At 36.0% G+C, this 18,607-nt stretch overlaps 1 protein-coding gene across 11 annotated transcripts in view; it reads left to right on the top strand.

Annotated features, from left to right (window-relative positions):
* Window positions 1–18,607, top strand: part of PTPRD (protein tyrosine phosphatase, receptor type D) — a 374,457-nt gene that overhangs the window by 228,468 nt on the left and 127,382 nt on the right. For 6 of the 11 annotated variants that reach the window (XM_021379996.1, XM_021379991.1, XM_021379989.1 and 3 more), the window contains 6 exons: window positions 94–204; window positions 1,605–1,616; window positions 3,645–3,914; window positions 4,574–5,155; window positions 13,391–13,524; window positions 15,218–15,362. In XM_021379996.1, the coding sequence (XP_021235671.1) occupies window positions 94–204; window positions 1,605–1,616; window positions 3,645–3,914; window positions 4,574–5,155; window positions 13,391–13,524; window positions 15,218–15,362 (1,254 nt within the window). The remainder of the gene's footprint in view (window positions 1–93; window positions 205–1,604; window positions 1,617–3,644; window positions 3,915–4,573; window positions 5,156–13,390; window positions 13,525–15,217; window positions 15,363–18,607) is intronic. The other 5 variants (XM_021379994.1, XM_021379997.1, XM_021379992.1 and 2 more) reach the window with 1 other exon arrangement.

Here is an 18,607-nt window from a genome sequence, read left to right as displayed (position 1 = left end):
AGAAGCGTTTCATATTGTTAAGCCGTGTATTATTATGGATATAAAAAGCCTTTTCTGACCTTTTCTTTGGCAATGTATTTTATATTCATACAGGTGCCCTCCAAATTGAACTGAGTGAAGAATCTGACCAAGGCAAATATGAGTGTGTTGCTACCAACAGTGCGGGTACACGCTATTCTGCCCCTGCCAATCTATATGTCAGAGGTAGGAATGACATAACCCTGGCATCCACTCTTCATTCAGGCTCAGGGCTAAGATACTTTCAGGATCTCTGCAGTTACCACTGTAATAATCACAATGCTATGGTAAATGTGTCAGTCATAACATAAATTAATTTTAAAATGTAGAGGAAAGGGTTGTTTTTTTGTTGTTGTTTTTAAAGCACTCTTGAGTCCAGTCTATCCTGTGCTTTAAGGTTTGTAAGTATATTTATATTTTTACATCTTGACTTCTATTTTTCCTGCATTGAAGTAGATTGTGCTTTGCATTTCTTTTCTTTTATTGGTTTTGTTTTGTTTTTCTTTTCAAACTCCTGAGGTGACTGCTTGGTGTGATACTAATCAGCTGAGTGTAAGCCCAGGGCACTGAGGTGTATGCCTACCTGACTTCTACTACTTAACTGCAAAGGAAAAGAGCCTAACTATAAACAATATGCAGAGCACAACTGTATTTTCTTCTTTTCTATTTCTTCTTTATATATATGTATGCATATATATATATATTTATACTTATATCTATTTATATTTAGTGTATGACTAATGATTAAACTGTAGTGCTTACCTTGCTAGTATTCAATTGGCTGTACTTTTTTTTTAAAGAAATACTTGTCTGTATGACAGGTATAATTGATAAGGAAACCATTATGTTTCTACAAGAAGTAGAACAAATATTTAATTTTTTAACATACAAAAAGATTCATTTCATTCAGATAGAAAGAAGTGCTTTGTTTTTGGCAGTATTTCAAACAGCTGGTTCGTGTAGCTTTCCATACAACAAAAGCTATTACATACATACATACATATGTGTATATATATATGTGTGTGTGTGTGTGTGTGTCTATTATATAAAGGGATGGGTGGGGGAAATAGGATTGAAAACGTAAACAGCTGTAAACTTTACTGTAGGGTGGATGACCGTAGCAAAAATACCTAGCTTGATTTTGAAATTTTGTTAGAGCTGACTTTTAAATCAACTTGATATGGTTTTGTATGGTGTGACTCTTCTGGCCAATTGAAAAAAAAAAAAAAAAAGTAAAAAAGAAAAGAGAAACATTTAATAGTTATGAGATCCATAGAAAGTTATTTGATCTTTTTTTTTTCTCTTTTCCTTCAACATACTGACTTCTCTGTACTGCATGAGGCATGTATACCTTTTTTTCCAAAGGAAAATTTCAAAATGATGCTAGCTATTGATTCTAACACATTGTAGCTGTGGAAAATGCTAACTTTTCAAGATGAGGTAGGAAGGTTTAATTAGAACAAGTAAAGATGTTCAAGTAGCAGTTGAAAGCCTTGATATGGCCTTTTTACTCTCTCTGTGTTTCCCTTGTTTTTCTCCTTTCCTCATTTCATTGTGTTCTGCATCAAACCCCCTACATCCCTCAGAGCTGCGAGAAGGTTGGTGTGTTTTTTACTTTTTACCCACCTTACAAAATATTAATTAAACCAATAACAAAGAATACAAATGAAATGAATGTAGCTGCATTGTGGCATTTTTTAAGTTAATGTTATGTTAAGCAGAGAATGCCCTGGTCATGGCTTTTGATGAGTGCTGGTATCTAACTGTTGTGCATGATACGAGAGTATGAACCTGGATGCATGGCAACCTTTTTTAGATTTAACACTAACGTTTAATAAACTTGGTCAGTGTTCCTGCTTTTTTCTTCCCTTTTAATTTCTTGTTTAAACTGATGCCTGCTTTTCAAGGAATGGTTTCTTGCAGTTGCTTTTCTAAACAGCCTGAGCATGAAGACTAAACTCTCCTTTGTCTATAAAGATTCTCTTCAATACAAGAAATTCCTTGTTGCCTGCCGCTTGCTTTTTGTGTGGCCTCTGTGAATTGGCCACTTAGAAATATTTTGCTCTTTGCTTGTTCCCCTTCTGCCTGTCATTCACTCATGAGGCCATTGCATTAAGCCCCCTTTGAACCCATAGAAGATCACAGAAATTTAATTAAAAACAGTGGAAAGGTTTCAGACTAATACAGAGTTCATTTGTTTTTTTGTTTCTTTTTGCTCACTCATAGTATTTTATTTTATTTAAATTAAAACTGTCTTAATGATTAGTGTATATTAAACCCAAATAAATACATTGTCCAATGAAAGGCCTAAATACAAACCTACCTCTCTCAGCTACCCCTTTCTATTCTGCATCCCACACACATGTGCACACCACTGAGAATATTAGAAGCAGGAACACTGATCTGTTATTGCCGGGTAATTTTCTCGGTGTTGTGTTTGCTTAAGTACTAACTACTCTGTTAGTGCCATGTCCTGCTACATGTTTAAGGTCGCCATCCCTTGCTATTGGTACACAGATGTCTGATATTATCACGCCTTATAGCTTATTTTGTTTTCCCTTAACTGTAAGCATAGTGAAATCCTGAATGTTAAATGTTCTGCTGTTTTCCCAGTAGCCCTTCCTAACAATTGCTTTTTAACCACTTACACTTAATCTAATTTCCCTCTCCCTCAAACTCTATCCTCCTCTTAAACTCCTGTAACTGTCAGCCTATCCTATCCCCATCTCTTTCAAATTTTCTTTCCTCACCCAATATGTTTTCTTTTTGTGTTCTTTCTCTTTCTGCAATTTTACTCAGACATTTTCCTAAGCATGAGTCTCAACTGATTCTGTCATTTGCTTGCGTGCATGACCAAATCCAGTACTTCGTACTGGCTTTGCTTAATTTATTTTCTGTGACTATATACATACATATATGTATATATATGTATATATACGTATATATATGAGTATGTACATGTATATATATGTGTATATATATATGTATTTGTATCTGTGTGTAATTATATATATTATTTCTGTTTGTTTCAGTGTTAGTGTGAGGTCTTGAGGCTGCATCCACTTTGCGTCTGAAAGCAGTGAAATTGCACTTTAAGTGTACTTTAGGCAATGTGTTCCAGGACTGTGATGTGACAATGTGGTCTAGCACATTTATTCACATCAGCTGGAAGTACACAGCATTAGAGTTGGTTTTGGTAATCAATTCAAACATGCTGTTTACTCTCCAGTTTTCTTCTGTGCATATATATATGTATACACATATGAAATACATGCATATATATATGTGTGTGCGTGTGTGTGTGTGTGCGTGTGTGTGTGTGTATATCTTTTGCATGGTGTTTGTGAATTGTAAGTATGTAGTTAGTTATACGTGGGGGCCCTGATAGCTCTGAATCAGCCTTTGTATGAATGCACCTAAGTACAACATCAAGTAAATATAGAATGATTGATATTGTGTGCAGACAATATTCTTGAATAGTCTTGTATTTCTTTTATACATATTTTCTGACCTATTGAAATAAAACATTAAAACATTAGACTGTCTGTACACTGCATGTATTCTGTATGCAAGACTCAGTTTCCTTTTTTGTATATGTTATTACCTTTTTTTGTGTTTTGTTCCAGTTCGACGGGTCCCACCGAGGTTCTCTATCCCCCCCACCAATCATGAGATCATGCCTGGCGGGAATGTAAATATCACGTGTGTTGCAGTGGGGTCACCAATGCCATATGTGAAATGGATGCTAGGAGCAGAAGATTTGACACCTGAAGATGATATGCCAATAGGGAGGAATGTCCTTGAGCTTAATGATGTCAGACAGTCTGCAAACTATACTTGTGTTGCTATGTCTACCCTTGGTGTTATAGAAGCAGTAGCACAGATAACTGTCAAAGGTACGTCTCTAGCACACACTCTTGGAAATAGTTTTGTCTTTCCTTTATTTTGTTGTCCGTACTCTGAGCAAATAAATTCTAATGGAGGAAACTAATAAATCTCCAACCAATCAATGACATAAGGCAAAAAAAATAGATTTAGATAGCAATAATACTGATACTGATAGTTTAATTGCAGTGTTCCATTATCCTCCCATGTCCAGCTATCAGCCTTCATTTAAAGCAAATAAAAGACTTATTTGTCAACAGCACAAACAGTTAAGAGACAGTCATTTGATTTTCAAAGTTGCTGAGTGTTCAAGTATCTTGTTCATTGAATAAGTGGATGTCAGAAGCTCCAGAAATATTTGAAAATTAAACTGTAATGGTCCACTGCCTGTCTATAAGTTTCTTCTTCTACATATGATTAAGGGATTTATCTAAAAAGTCAGTATCATGGCTTTATATTAAGCCTTTTACTACAGAACTGGATTTTTTTCTGATAAATTTCTGGAGAAAATCATAATTGCCAGAATCTTGCTCTGAATAAATCACATTTTCTCTCCATTAAAATCTTCCTGCTTTTTTATGGGTTTGTTTTTACTTTTAAATCTGTTAGTGTTATATTTAACGTCTGCTGTTACACAGTGCTAACTTTAATTTTTGGTATTCATCTTCAGCCTTACCTAAACCTCCTGGGACACCTGTGGTGACAGAAAGCACAGCAACAAGCATAACACTGACTTGGGACTCTGGAAATCCTGAGCCAGTTTCTTACTACATAATCCAGCACAAGCCCAAGAACTCTGAGGAGCCATATAAAGAAATCGATGGCGTTGCCACAACACGCTATAGTGTGGCTGGTCTAAGCCCATACTCAGAGTACGAATTTCGGGTAGTTGCTGTAAACAACATTGGGCGAGGGCCACCCAGTGAGCCCGTGTCAACAAGGACTTCAGAGCAAGCACCTTCAAGTGCACCACGCAATGTACAGGCCCGTATGCTGAGCTCTACCACCATTTTGGTACAGTGGGAAGAACCTGAAGAACCTAATGGACAAATACAAGGTTACAGAGTTTATTATACTATGGACCCTACTCAACATGTCAACAACTGGCTGAAACACAATGTGGCTGACAGCCACATCACTACTATTGGGAATCTAGTGCCGCAGAAAACATACTCTGTGAAGGTTCTTGCTTTTACCTCTGTTGGGGATGGACCACTTTCCAGTGACATTCAAGTCATCACTCAAACTGGAGGTAAGGCAGTAGTGAACAGAATTTGAGGGGGATAGGAGGGAGCAGAATAAAAATAGTTTCTTCAGGGCAGCTTTTCTGGATAACAGTTTCTCAATTCCACTGTGCAAGTTATCATTGAAGAGACGAAATTATTCCCTTACACTTTCATTTCTTTCACTTCCTTATCAGTCTCAAGAAGCTTAACTCAAGTTTTTAACAGAAGTCTAGAGAAGACCTTCATCCCAGAGGAGGCCAAATCTTACAGCTTCTATTTTACAGTGCTCTGTGCATCAGCACTGTCTATCATGTAGTTCTTCAACAGCTTTCTTTGAAGAGTTGACTGTGATAGTGTATTTTGTTTAAGTGGCACGTGTCTCCCTTATGCATTATCATTCTACTGAATATTGCTTTTGGTAACATAGAATGTACATGCATTGCATGCATATCCAAATACTTGGTAAAGTTCTGAAAACACATAAAACAAGAAAGCATTTAAACCAAACTAAAACAAAAACCACCCTTGTGTAAGAACATGCAAGCAGTTCTTTACAGTTTTATTTACGAAGACAAATCCAGCCTACCTCTGTAAAGAGCATCCCTCAAGATCACCATTTCCTTCTTTTATGCATGAAGTTAGATTGTTTGCGTTCTGCACAGTAGTTTTAGATTTATGAATTAGTTTTATTAGCCGAAGACAAACAAGCATAATGAATAATATTGACGAGAATTTTTATGAAATCAGAAGTGAGAAGTTGTGGAGCTACTTTGCAGAAGGTGTTTTATTGTAGCAATAAGAAATGAAAGCTCCCTTTGTCTAGTGGTTTAGAGAAATCTGTATTAAGTGTTACTGTAGGTCACCTAGAAATATTATATGATACTACTTGGATTTTTATTACTAGGATTCTTCCTGTTGAAGAACTGTAGTAGCATCTCTCCAATTCTTAAAAAAAAAACCATGCATCTAAGTATAATTGAAGACAGTTACATTGGATCCAGTTTTTATGTCTGCATGCTAATATACTCATTCAAAGTAGATATCAGTAAGCATTTAAAAAGGAATAGAAATTGAACACTTTTTAAGTGCTTTGTTACACAGGCCAAGGTAATTTTGATTTCTGTAAATTTTTTAAGGTACTAGATTTTATACTGACATTTGACCTTTTGGAATCCATATGCAAAAAAAAAAAAAAAAAAAAAAAACGGTTGAGTGAGCTTTTTGTCTACATTTTCATTTACAGTTGTAAATTTTCTTATATTAGCAAGTTTGTCAGTGTCTTCCCAAAGGATGAAGCAATTGAAATAATGAGCGTTGAGATACAGCTGGACTAACCAAGTTGCATTACTTGCTCAGATTATTTCAGAAAAGCTCTGTATGATAAAGCCTTAAAGAAACTTGCCATTAAACATGCCCTTTTGTTTATGATTTTTGTTGTAACTGGAAGAAGTTATGACAATGTTAAGAGTGCAGGAGAGAGTCTTAACTCACGTTTTCAGTTTTGTAACAGAATCGATCTGACATTGTTTATGTGAGATGATGAAAATCAAAACAAAACAAAAAACGTGGCACACAGGCAGCATTTTAAGCACTGACACTTTGGCTTGAAAGCAAATGAATTTTTAAAGTCCTAAGAGATAAATATATAAGAAAGTCCAGTGCAGTGTTATAGTTCTGTGTACCTTTAAAAAAATGATTCATGCATTTATTGAGCACTGCAGAAAGAAATGGTTGTAATCTAAGTCTAAATATAATTGTTTTCATTTCTCAGGCTGAACATCATCCACATAAATATATATGTGCCAGATAAATTACATATGTATTACGAACAGTGGAAATGAATTTAATAGAACCATATGTAAAAACAATAATGGGATGGTGATTGGGATTTGATTTTTTTATTTTCTTTTTCTGAAACAAATAAGCCTGTCATGATAAATATGTAACTTAGCAATTATGCTTACTTTGGGGGATATTAGCATGTGCATACAAAAAAAAGTCTAATTGATAGGTGTGAATTGCAGCCTCTTCCATCTTAGTTTCCTTCAAAACTTTCCTCTCACTTACGTTTGAATTTGGGTATTTTGGATTTTAAAAAAAAATGAGATTAAAAAAGCCTATTCATGAGAATCTTTTGTTTGTTAGAAGGGCAGAATGGTTCTTTGTAAGGACTCTATGAGTGGCTTCTCACTTTTCAAATTGAAAATGGAATTTCTAAGCAAAATATTGACTAGGAATATGAACTTTGAGGGGAAGAGAAGGAAATAAAATCATAAAACCAAACATTGAAATAAATAAATAAAATAAAAGTTTTATTTTCAACTTCATGTTTAAGCATTCCGAAGTAAAAGCCCTGTCCTTTTGCCTAGTTATTTTCAGCAGTGTTCTCTTCAGTGTAAAAAGGCACCACTTTACGAAATTAAATCATCAGAAAACAGCTGTAAAGCTGAGCTTTTTGCATAAAAGAAGCTCAGTATCACAATCTACGCTTTAACAGTGTCCCTATTCTGTATTGACTATATGCATAAAAGGAATATAATGAAGACAGAATCAGGATCTTTTAGGTATTTAGGAAAATTGAATTACAAACAATAAATTCTAGAATAAAGTATAAGCTTTATTATGATATTTCTTGCTCTTTATTTTTACTTCATCAGTAAACAAAAACCGTGTCGGTATGTCTCCATTTGTCTGCCCAGTCAACAGTTCTTGTGCATCTTGTCATATTTCTTTTCTTTACTCAAACTGGTCAGAAGTTCATGTACTTTATGAGCAGTGTACATTATCTCCCATGTAACAGAAAAACTCGAGCTTTAAACTAGTTCATAGAACCGCAGAATACCCTGAGTTGAAAGGGGACAATGAGGATCAACTAGTCCAACTCCTGGCTCCAAAAAGGACTTCCTAATATTAAGCCATGTTCCTGAGAATATTGTCCAAATGCATCTTGAAATCTGGCATAATTTATGCCATGAACACCGACCTGGGAAGCTTGTTTCAGTGTCCAACCACCTTCTCAGTGAAGAATATTTTCTGGATATCCAGCCTGAACCTTCCATAACTCAGCTTCATGAGGTTCCCTTAAGTTCTGTTACATGTCACCAAAGGGAACAGATCAGTCCCTCACTCTCTGCTTCCCCTCATGTGGAAGATATGGACCACAATGAGGTCACTTCTCAGTCTCCTCTAAGTTGTCTGTTTTTATTTCCTTTTGTTTTCAGCATGCAAAACGAGATAACCACTGAAGGATTTCAGAGAATCCTTCCAAGTTCACGTAGAAAGAGGGGAGAGTCAGAAATAGTTTATCTCTATCAGGTAGAGGATTATTGGAGAAATAGAGACAGAAAAATATTCTAGATAATGCATGTATACCTCCAAATATACACTTATTTGAACAAGAAAATTGCAGAATAAAACATTGTTAACTTTAAACCAAAGACTGTCTGTAGATAGAAGTCTAGAAATTGTAACAGTTACAGAAGACCAAGTTTTTGAACATACAGAAGAGCAGTGAGAATGTCAGGTATTTGACTTTCACATCACGCAAACAGAATCTTAGCTTAAGGAAAATGAATTAATGGTTCAGTTCTGTGTTGTAACAAGCTTGCTACTTTGCCAGACTTTTCAGCTTTTTTCATGAACATAAGAAGTGAGAATTAAGACGTATGCTTTCTTAGGAAGGTTGTGATCTTTAATGTACAATTGTAGAGCATGCTGACCTCAAAGCAGAAAAATTAGTGTTGAGACAGTGCTCAGTCAAAAAGATCCCATTATGTGACTGGACCACGTGAGTCACTAATATGGGAAGTTACATCTAATCTGTGTAAGTAATAACATTTTTAAAAGAATATGAAGTCCACTGACAAAGATTTTCCATTTTCTGTACCAATTCCCTCGGCTTGCCTTAGTTCCAATATGCTACTGAAGATTTTTTTGAGCAAATGTGTGCTATAGGCATAAATACTTAATAGTTTAAAAGTTATTATTCCACTTTTCTATCTGCTACTTCTTCTTTGAATTGAGTATTATATTCCCTACAAGAGTTTATTAGTGAAATAGTTTAAGTTTCTGTTACCTCTGTATTCGTTTTCCTTCTTCTCTATCTTGCCAAACTGGTGTTTTCAGCTTTGGATTTGCCTAACTGTGGCTGTAAAATATCTGGGAGAAGTTTTACATCAAGACGTTGTTTCACCAGTCTTTGTGAAAGTCCGATTAACCATCTGCTTGTCTTCTGGTGATGTGCAGACACCTATTAAGTGCCTATTAAGTTGTTTTTGGAAGGAAATCTTGGAGGTTGAGGCTCTTAAAATATATTACTGCAGAGAGAGAGGAAATAACCTTTGTTCTCTGTTTCCTGCCATATTAATTATCAAAATGGTTGGCAGCAGCTCTCATATGGGTCACCTGACTGGTCATTTATAATTACTACCTATGTTCTACAGCTCATGCAGCTGTATCACAGGGTCCCGCTGAGGCTGGCAGAAGGAGAGGTCTCCAGCACAGCATACTCAGCCAGAAATGCCTCAGGCCTGAGACAACATGGCCTGCATAAGCCCCACCTCCACAGCCAGACTCTCCTGCTGGGGAATAAGATTACTTCTCTGCTCCAGTCTGAGCCTCTCACACCTCATCTTGAGCCACTGCCTCTTACCCTATTGCCACACAGCATGTGCAGAGCCTGGCTGCATCTCCTCCATCTCCTCCTGATGTTGTTGGAGCTGCTTCTGGGTGCCCCTTAAGCTGCCTCTTCTCCCAGCTGGATGAGCCATAGTCCCACAACCTCTGCTTTCTGGCTGTTAATTGAACTTTGCCACATTTATAGAAATCCTTCCTCTGCTGGAGGCCCCAAACCAGATGCAGAACCCAGATGGGGTCTGATGAATCTGAGCAAAGGAGACAGCCCCTTCTCTCCCCTGGTTGTCAGGGCTGTATCCCACTCACACCAACTTGTGAAGTTCTGTCTCATGTTGCTGCCCAGGTGTGTGACTGGCCACTGCTCAGCATGTAGCTTCCAGAGCCGTCCTCTAGAACTGCCCCAGAATTCCCCATCAGCCCTAGTCTTGACCGCTGCAAGAGCTCTGCTTTACCAGGGCTCAGCCTCAATATTGCTGAATTCTATGTGGTTCCATCAGCCACTATCTCCTCATTTTCCAACTCCCTCTTGAGAGCAGGATGCCCCTTGAGTGTCTTGAGTGTTCCCCTCCCCAGTTCAGTTCAAACTTGGCACTTGTGCCCTCTGTCTTCTCCTCATGATCATTAATGGAATTGTAAAGCACAAGAAGAATATCATGGCACATACAACTTAAGCTGCTATTTGAAGCTTTTTGGCCATTTATGAGGAAAAGTGATGTTGAAACTCCAACTATGTTGCTCAGTTACTTTACCAAAATAAATGTTTCCCTTTCTTGTGATGCTCACTGAGAAGGAACATTTTTTCCACAAGTCAGTTCACCAGATTTTGTCTGACAGATGAAGCAAGTAAAATGCTTATGGCAAGTTACTTACCTGAGCATTGTGAGATACACTTGGTAAAGACCCATGGCAAAAGAAACACTTGGAGATAACTGCTAGAGTTTTCATTTTGTTATGAAGTTTTGGCAAGCCTGTGGGGAGCTCCACATCTAGTTTAGACCATTTTCAATGGGAGCCAAATCTGCAGCTATTATCAGCATTAATCTGATTGATACTCAGGAGAGTTGTGAAATTTAAAAAGCTGCAATACTCACCTAACAGCTGTGTTGACAAACCCACAGCACAGCATAGCAATGCAATGGATTTGTCAAGTGAAAGTTTGAACTATAAAAAATACTTAATTGATATTTACTGCAATTGTGCTTTTTATTATGTTGGAGTTCCACAGGGCTCCATTTTAGGGCCAGTTCTCTTCAGTGTTTACATAAATTACTTGGATACAGGACTTAATGTAAACTAAGTGCAGATGACACTAAATTGCAAGGAGCTGTTGACTCCCATGAAGGTAGACAGATTGGGAAATCACCAATTGTGTAGAAGTTAACAGGAGCAAGTATCAGATTCCACACCTCGAACAGGGCAGCTCTGAGCACATGTACAGAGTACGGGACATGAAGATGGAGAGCAGCCCTGTGGGAAGGTATCTGGGGGTTCTATTTGATCGCAAATTGAGTATAAGTCATCAGCATGCTGTGGTAGCCAAAAGTGCCAACCATATCCTGGGGTTCCTCAGGCAAAGCCCTACTAACTGGTTGAGGGAAGAGATTGTCCCACTCTGTGCTGGTGAAGCCTCAGCTTGAGTACTGTGTACAGTTTTGGGTGCCACAATATAAGAAAGACATAAAACTATTAGACAGTTTCCAGAGAAGGGTTATGAGGATGATAAAGAGTCTAGAGGGCAAGATGTATGTAACTTGGTTTGCTGAAGTCATTTGGTTTGTTCAGCCTGGAGAAGACTGAGGAGAGGAATCATGGTGGCCTACAGCTTTCTCACAATGGGAATGGAGAGGCAGCGCTGATCTCTTCACTCTTGTGACAGTGTAAGAACAAGAGAACGATATGAAGGTCCATGAAGTTCCAGTTGTATATTAGGAGAAAGTTCTTCACTGAATGGGTGCTCAAGCACTGAAGCTAGCTCCCCAGGGAAATTATCACGGCACCAAACCTGCCGGAGTTCAGGAAGTGTTTAGAAATTGCTGTCAGATGTTTGGTTTGATTTTGGGGTGGTTCTTTGTAGAGCCAGGAGTTGAACTTAACTCTGTATCCTTTGCAGCTCAGGATGTTCTGTATTTCTCTCATTCTATGGTATTTTCTTAAAAACAAAACCTTTCTGGACTTCGTGGTAGCCAGGAAGTATTCTCTTTTTTACACAAGGTAAGTTCTAGAAAAATTACAGGTTACTCCTATGCATCCCTCTTACTGTGAAGAGACTCTTCTGCTTACCCTCAATCATTCCTTTGGAAACGGGCAACATTATTCTATATCTTTCTGTCTCTATTTTGTCCTTTTTTTCTGGAAAAAAAAAATAAATGTCATTGGTAGGGAATCACAAGATCCACACAGTCTGATTATGCACTTTGTATGTACAGTTTATTTCTCTGTTTTAAGATTAGATATCAAACCTCTACTAGCATACACAAGGATGCTGTTATTTACAGAATTGTATTCTGAAGAAGTCTGGGGAAGATAATTATAGCCACAAGTTATTTTTACCATTTGCTTAATGGTATTTTAAAGTCCTTTACTGTACAGTAGAAGTGTACTTGTAATATTATAATAAAATTCTACCCTGAAAAGTGGTAGTAAGACAATTATTATCATATCATATGTGTCATACCTCTTCTTCCTAAGAATCACATCTGATATTTTTTCTTTTAAAATGAGGACATGCCACATTTTATTCTTGAAAACATAGATATGCTGTGGGAGACTGTTTCATGCATTAACAACATCAGTATTAACTGAAACTAATGTTTTAGAAGTTATATGCAAAATGATTGTATATATTCCAATGACAGGATACATTTTACTGCCTTTTCCCAGACAATGTTATTTGGTATAGATTTTCAGCAGTAAATGAGGGAGGTAATTTCTGTGACCATTACACAAGAGTTAAAAACTAAATATATTCTTGACTTATAGAATCAAAGCAATTAAAAATGTCAATAGAAATCCAGTAATATTGATAAAAATACCACCCATTACGAGTGTGCAAATATGCCACTTAAAAAGAACACTACTGAAGATCTTTTCAGTAAGTTATAACTTCTTTGGGTTGTAAAAGCATTCATTGCACTTAAAGAGCAATACTTTTTCAGCATCTCAGTTATTTGTGAGTTGAGTAAACACATGTAATGGTTTTAATACTGTTTTATTGACTATTCTATCCCATCTTCTATAATACTAGCACTTCCCATATATGCCTTTTTTATACACACATATGTATTTTAACACTTACATACATTACATATATTTGCCATTTCATACATGGGTTAAATTTGATGATACTCAATATAAGGCTTCAGTTCTCTGTGCATTATTTGAACAGTGAAGCATTTGTTTGAAATCTGTAGCAGTTTGTAATGAGAAAGTTAAATATGTAACTGTTCTTTTTTAGAGTTCAGATTAATTTATTAAGTTCAGTAAATTCAATCATAATATTGTGTTAAATAGATAATAATTTAAGGAATTTGAACAATGTGTATTTAAATATAAACAAACAACAACAACAACTAAAAAACAACAAAAACCACAACAGTTGGCAACACTGCTAAACTCCTTTTCTCTAGTCCCTGGTCAGCCATTGAACTTCAAGGCAGAACCTGAGTCTGAAACAAGCATATTACTTTCCTGGACACCTCCACGTTCTGATACTATTTCCAGCTATGAACTGGTTTACAAAGATGGGGAGCATGGGGAGGAGGTAAGTAAAAATATCGTGCATCTTTTAAATTCTTGTTAGTAATTTGACATAAAATCTTGATGGATTGGTCTATTTTCCAGCCTAGATAATATCTATTTCTCTTTGCCAGTAAGACACTTTCAAATCTTGTTAAGTAATCTTTAAGAACTAAATATGTTTTCCTTCTAAAGATTTATAGCTACTGTGTAATTTTTCTAAACCGTTATTTTGTAATGAATTTTGAGTGTCCCTGTGCTGTAGGTACTATATAGTCTGTAGAATAAACTGTTCTTTTAATATCAAAACCATATGATATTGCCAGGTGTCACAAACAAAATAAATATTATTTCAATCTCAGAAGACAGCAGGAGAATGTCATCCACATTGATTTCTTCTACATCATCACCTCATTGCTGATTCTTTAGCTGAGCCTATGCTTATGACAGCTCCACATATAAAAAGTGAATAAATAAATGTGAGCATAAGCATTTCTAGAGGGGAGCCTGATACATACTTAAACTCCAGATAGGATGCAGACACCTGTTTAGATGTCCCTTTTAGAAGAATTATCCTTTTGAAGAATTTTCTTCGTAAAATTTTGAACACAAATTTAACTACTGGTTATCCTTAAATCAAAGATTACTCTCATAACAAATCCCTGTATTTCACTGTCGTAGAAGGCTTTTATGCTGTATTATAGAATTGAAAGCATTTTATGCTTTGGAAAAATAGTTAAACAATATTCCTGAATCTGAGTTTAATCCATTACACTATCTGCTTAAATAAATAAATAAATAAATAAATAAATAAAATAAAATAAAATTAAAAGCAGCATATTCTTTTTTGTTCTCTTTTAGTTTGGTTTTGTTCTGATACATTTTTCTTGAATTTATATGTTAAAATGTTGCTAAAGGGGCTATCATCAGAGTATAATAACATTTGTAAGAAAAAATATATATTGACATGTAATTCAGAATTTCCGACTGAAAAGAGTCCCTGCTGGCAAGGATATGGGGTGCTGGTGGATAGCAAGCTGGACATGAGCCAGCAATGTGCCCTCACAGCCCAGAAAGCCAACCATATCCTGGGGTGCATCAAAAGAAGCATGGCCAGCAGGTCAAGGGAGGTAATCCTGCTCCTCTGCTCTGTGCTGGTGAGATCTCACCTGTAGTACTGCATCCAGATGTGGAGTTCCAGTACAGGAGACGTATGGACTTGTTGGTGCGCATCCAGAGAATTCAAGGAATGGAACACCTCCCCTGTGAGGACAAGCTGAAAGAGCTGGGGCTGTTCAGCCCAGAGAAGATAATAGGGAGGGCACCCTGGGGTCATCTGATAGCAGCCTTTCAGTATCTGAAGGGAGGGCCATATGAAAGAAGGAGACAGGCTCTTTAGTAGGATCTATTATGATAGGACAAGGAGAAATGGTTTCAAACTCAAAGAGGTTAGATTTTGATTGGCTATAAGAAGAAGGTTTTTTACACTAACAGTCATGAGGCCCTCGAACAGGTTGCCCAGAGAGATGGTTGATGCCCCATCCCTGGAGACATTCAAGTTCAGTCTGGACAGGCTCTGAGCAACCTGGTCTAGCTGTGTGTTTCCCTGTTCATTGCAGGGGAGTTGGACTAGATGACCTTTAAAGGTCCCCTTCAACTCAAATGATTCTATGAATATTAATCATGTTAGATATTTGACTCTTATTACTTCCCTTTAGCAACGAGTTTCCACTGAACCTACCACATCTTATCGTCTCCAAGGCCTGAAGCCAAACAGCTTGTACTTATTTCGTCTAGCAGCACGTTCTCCACAGGGTCTGGGTGCTTCAACAGCAGAAATCTCAGCGAGAACCATGCAGTCAAGTAGGTGTCCTTCCTTGCTAACTTTATCCTGTTATATTTGTCAAAGATGTTTGTCTAAGTAGCCCAATGAGACAGTAAGAAAAGAAAACAGAATGATAAAAAATGGCATTCCTGGTTCTTAATACAGCAGAAGAATGCTTAAAATATTGTGATCAACTTAAGATATGTGTGATTTTTCAATAACTTCAGAAAAAGGCTGTGGAAACTTAAGGAAAGACAATGTCAAAGGATACAATACTATGCTGTCATAATTACCTGTGTTTTCATGTTATAATAGCAATAGTGGGATGATATTTTAGTATGCAATAGGTATATATAATAGGTATAGATTAGAAACAGTCCTCCACTCATAAAATTCCACATGGCCACTCACACTGTATGTTTCCTGTAATACTAGGTTGCTCGTATAGCAAGTCCTTGTAGTTGTAGGGTGTTGCTGACTATCCAAAATTTCCGCATAACTGCTATAGTAGCTACTCTTTCTGAGTTAAAATTAGATATTTCTTATCTGGGCTTTTTTTTTTTTTTAATGTTCATTCATTATTTACACCAGTAGTAAACTTTTTTTCTGACTGGATGCTTGTGGAAAAGAAATGTCAGTAGGGTCTGTGCAAATGTGATGCAAAACTTTGGTATTGTACATGCATGTTTCCATATTTAAATATTAAATTAAAATGTAAGTAAAAAAATGAGGTGCAGAGGGATGATAGCCAGAAGTGCTAGTTTTACAGGATAATCTGCGCTTCTGTTACATATGGTTCTATGACTTTTTTTTTAATTTGCACTCTGAGACAGATGTGATTACGCTGTCATTATTTGTTAGTGTTATATATTTATTAATGTAACAGGAGATGTAGTGCTGTATGTCTTAAGTTTAACCAAATGTAAATGTTATTCTGAAGTATTTCTAAGACATTTTGAATAAACATATAAAATTATTACATAGCATGTAACTAGTTTTAGAGTTAGTGGCAGTGCCTGTTTTGACTTCAGTAATCCAAAATCAGTAATTTGTTTTAGAGAAGGGTATTTATTTATTCCTGTGGTCATTTCAGCTACTTAGAATTCTCATTCGCTTTAGTGTGTGAAGGGTACGTAAACTGTATGTGGAGATTAAACGTTTAACAGCCAAGGATGCAAGTTTTATATATAAACAGATTGACATTTTTTCCTTTTTAAATACAACAGTACAGAATTACACCAGAAAAAAGGCTATGTGCCTTCAGATGCTAATAAAATTTGATCGATTTCAGTAGTATATAAGCAGACCCTTGTTATTTCCTAAAAAGATTTCAACAGGTTTAAACATTGTGTATTTTAAGAATAAATACATGCTTTAATAAAACTGTTTATACAGGTAGCCTACAGATTATCCTGAGTTATATAAGAACAATATTTTGCATTTTGCAGAATGACAAGGATTAAAAATTGATAAGCTTCTGTGAGTTCATTAGCAGTATTCACCAGAACACTCTATTGCCATTCATTATGGTTTTAGAGAGATTTGTTTTCATACAGAATACTAAAGGAACATTTTGCTTCCATTTGAGTTCCTTTAAAAATTCATGGTAGAATTGGACGAATATATTTTGAGTACTTGATAACTGAATTAGGTTAAATAGAAAGGAGGAAAAGAAAGAAAGAAAGAAAGAAAGAAAGAAAGAAAGAAAGAAAGAAAGAAAGAAAGAAAGAANAAGAAAGAAAGAAAGAAAGAAAGAAAGAAAGAAAGAAAGAAAGAAAGAAAGAAAGAAAGAAAGAAAGAAAGAAAGAAAGAAAGAAAGAAAGAAAAGAAAAGAAAAGAAAAGAAAGAAAGAAAGAAAGAAAGAAAGAAAGAAAGAAAAGAAAAGAAAGAAAGAAAGAAAAGAAAGAAAAGAAAGAAAGAAAAGCAATAAATCTCTAATTCTCTTTTGTCCCTCTATCTATCTGCTTTGGTTAGCTGAAATGCTGATGTATTCCCTCCTGTTTTTCCTTCAGAAGAACAGAGTATCATACTGAGTGAAAAGCCATTGATCCCTGTAAAAGAACTGTAGGGAACCAAAATATACATCTGTAAATGTGATAGGTCACAGCAGGGTCCTAAGCTTTCTGTGTTGCTTTAATTTTATTTGATGTGCCTGGCGTAAGTACCAAAAATCCATTTGTTTCTCTTTCCACTTTAGAAATGGGAACAAAATAGTAGACAAAAAGACAAATAAATTTATAAATAAATAAAAGATTTATACAGATCTCACATACAAAATCTTTGTTTTCCTTACAAGAGAGAAGACAGAAATACAGAAGTCTATGTCTGCCAGAGAATTTAAACTATGACTCATTTTTTTGGTGCTCTGAGTGATCTCAGTTCCTATGTACCTACTTTGCTAAGGTGAAGTGCATTTAAGAACAGGAATGCATACTGAGCTTTCAATTCTTGAATTATCTCAGTGAAAGCAGTGGAATGACATGTATGATTAAATACTCTGGAAAAGGTGACCATGCTAACAAACTCCTTTGAGTACGAAGCAGTAAAGGTGAGCACTTTTGCTCCAGAACATCGGTGTTGATGAAAAGATGAGAAATGAAGTCAAAGTCTTTCACCTTTCTGAGGCTTTCAAATGTAATGTAAAATGAATACCTGCTTTCTTGACACAGTATTTGGGTCTAGATATCTGTTTTTCCTTTAGAATAACCTATATTACTGGTAGGACTTATTCTTTGCTAGCAAAGGTGTGTCCAAGAGGAATAAAAAAAATAAAGCTTACAGCTGATTTATGGTAAGTAAAAGTTAAAGTCAGAATCAGCAAGCCTGACAGTTTTTCCTGGTAGGTAAATCTTTGACTAAGACTTTTTCATCTTCTTCTAAATGCATGTTTCTAGTATGCTTTCCATTCAAATGTTATTTGTGGTTAACTTGTGCCAGGCAGACTCAGTGAGTAAAATAGTAAATAAATAAAATAGAATCAATTGTTTATGAGAGTGGGGAGGCTACAAAAATGTTTGGAGTAATTTCCAGCAATTATTGCAAGTTAAGGTGCATTCTGTAATAGGATAAATATCCTTATGCAAAGAAAACCCACTTAAAGGCAATATATCCAAACTGTGTAAATAAATATACGAAATGCATCATTTAAAATATTATCACTTGCACTAATTGCCTCGATTATAAGGATAGATCAGTAGCCATAGAAGTGTCACGTTTTTGTTTAAGTTCAAGAAGGATTTTAATACAGGTAGGTAATATTATTTTGAGGTTTCGTTGTCATATA

Source organism: Numida meleagris, chromosome Z, assembly GCF_002078875.1.
Source record: "Numida meleagris isolate 19003 breed g44 Domestic line chromosome Z, NumMel1.0, whole genome shotgun sequence".
Classification (NCBI taxonomy): Eukaryota; Metazoa; Chordata; class Aves; order Galliformes; family Numididae; genus Numida; species Numida meleagris.
This window is presented reverse-complemented; position numbering and strand designations above follow the sequence as displayed.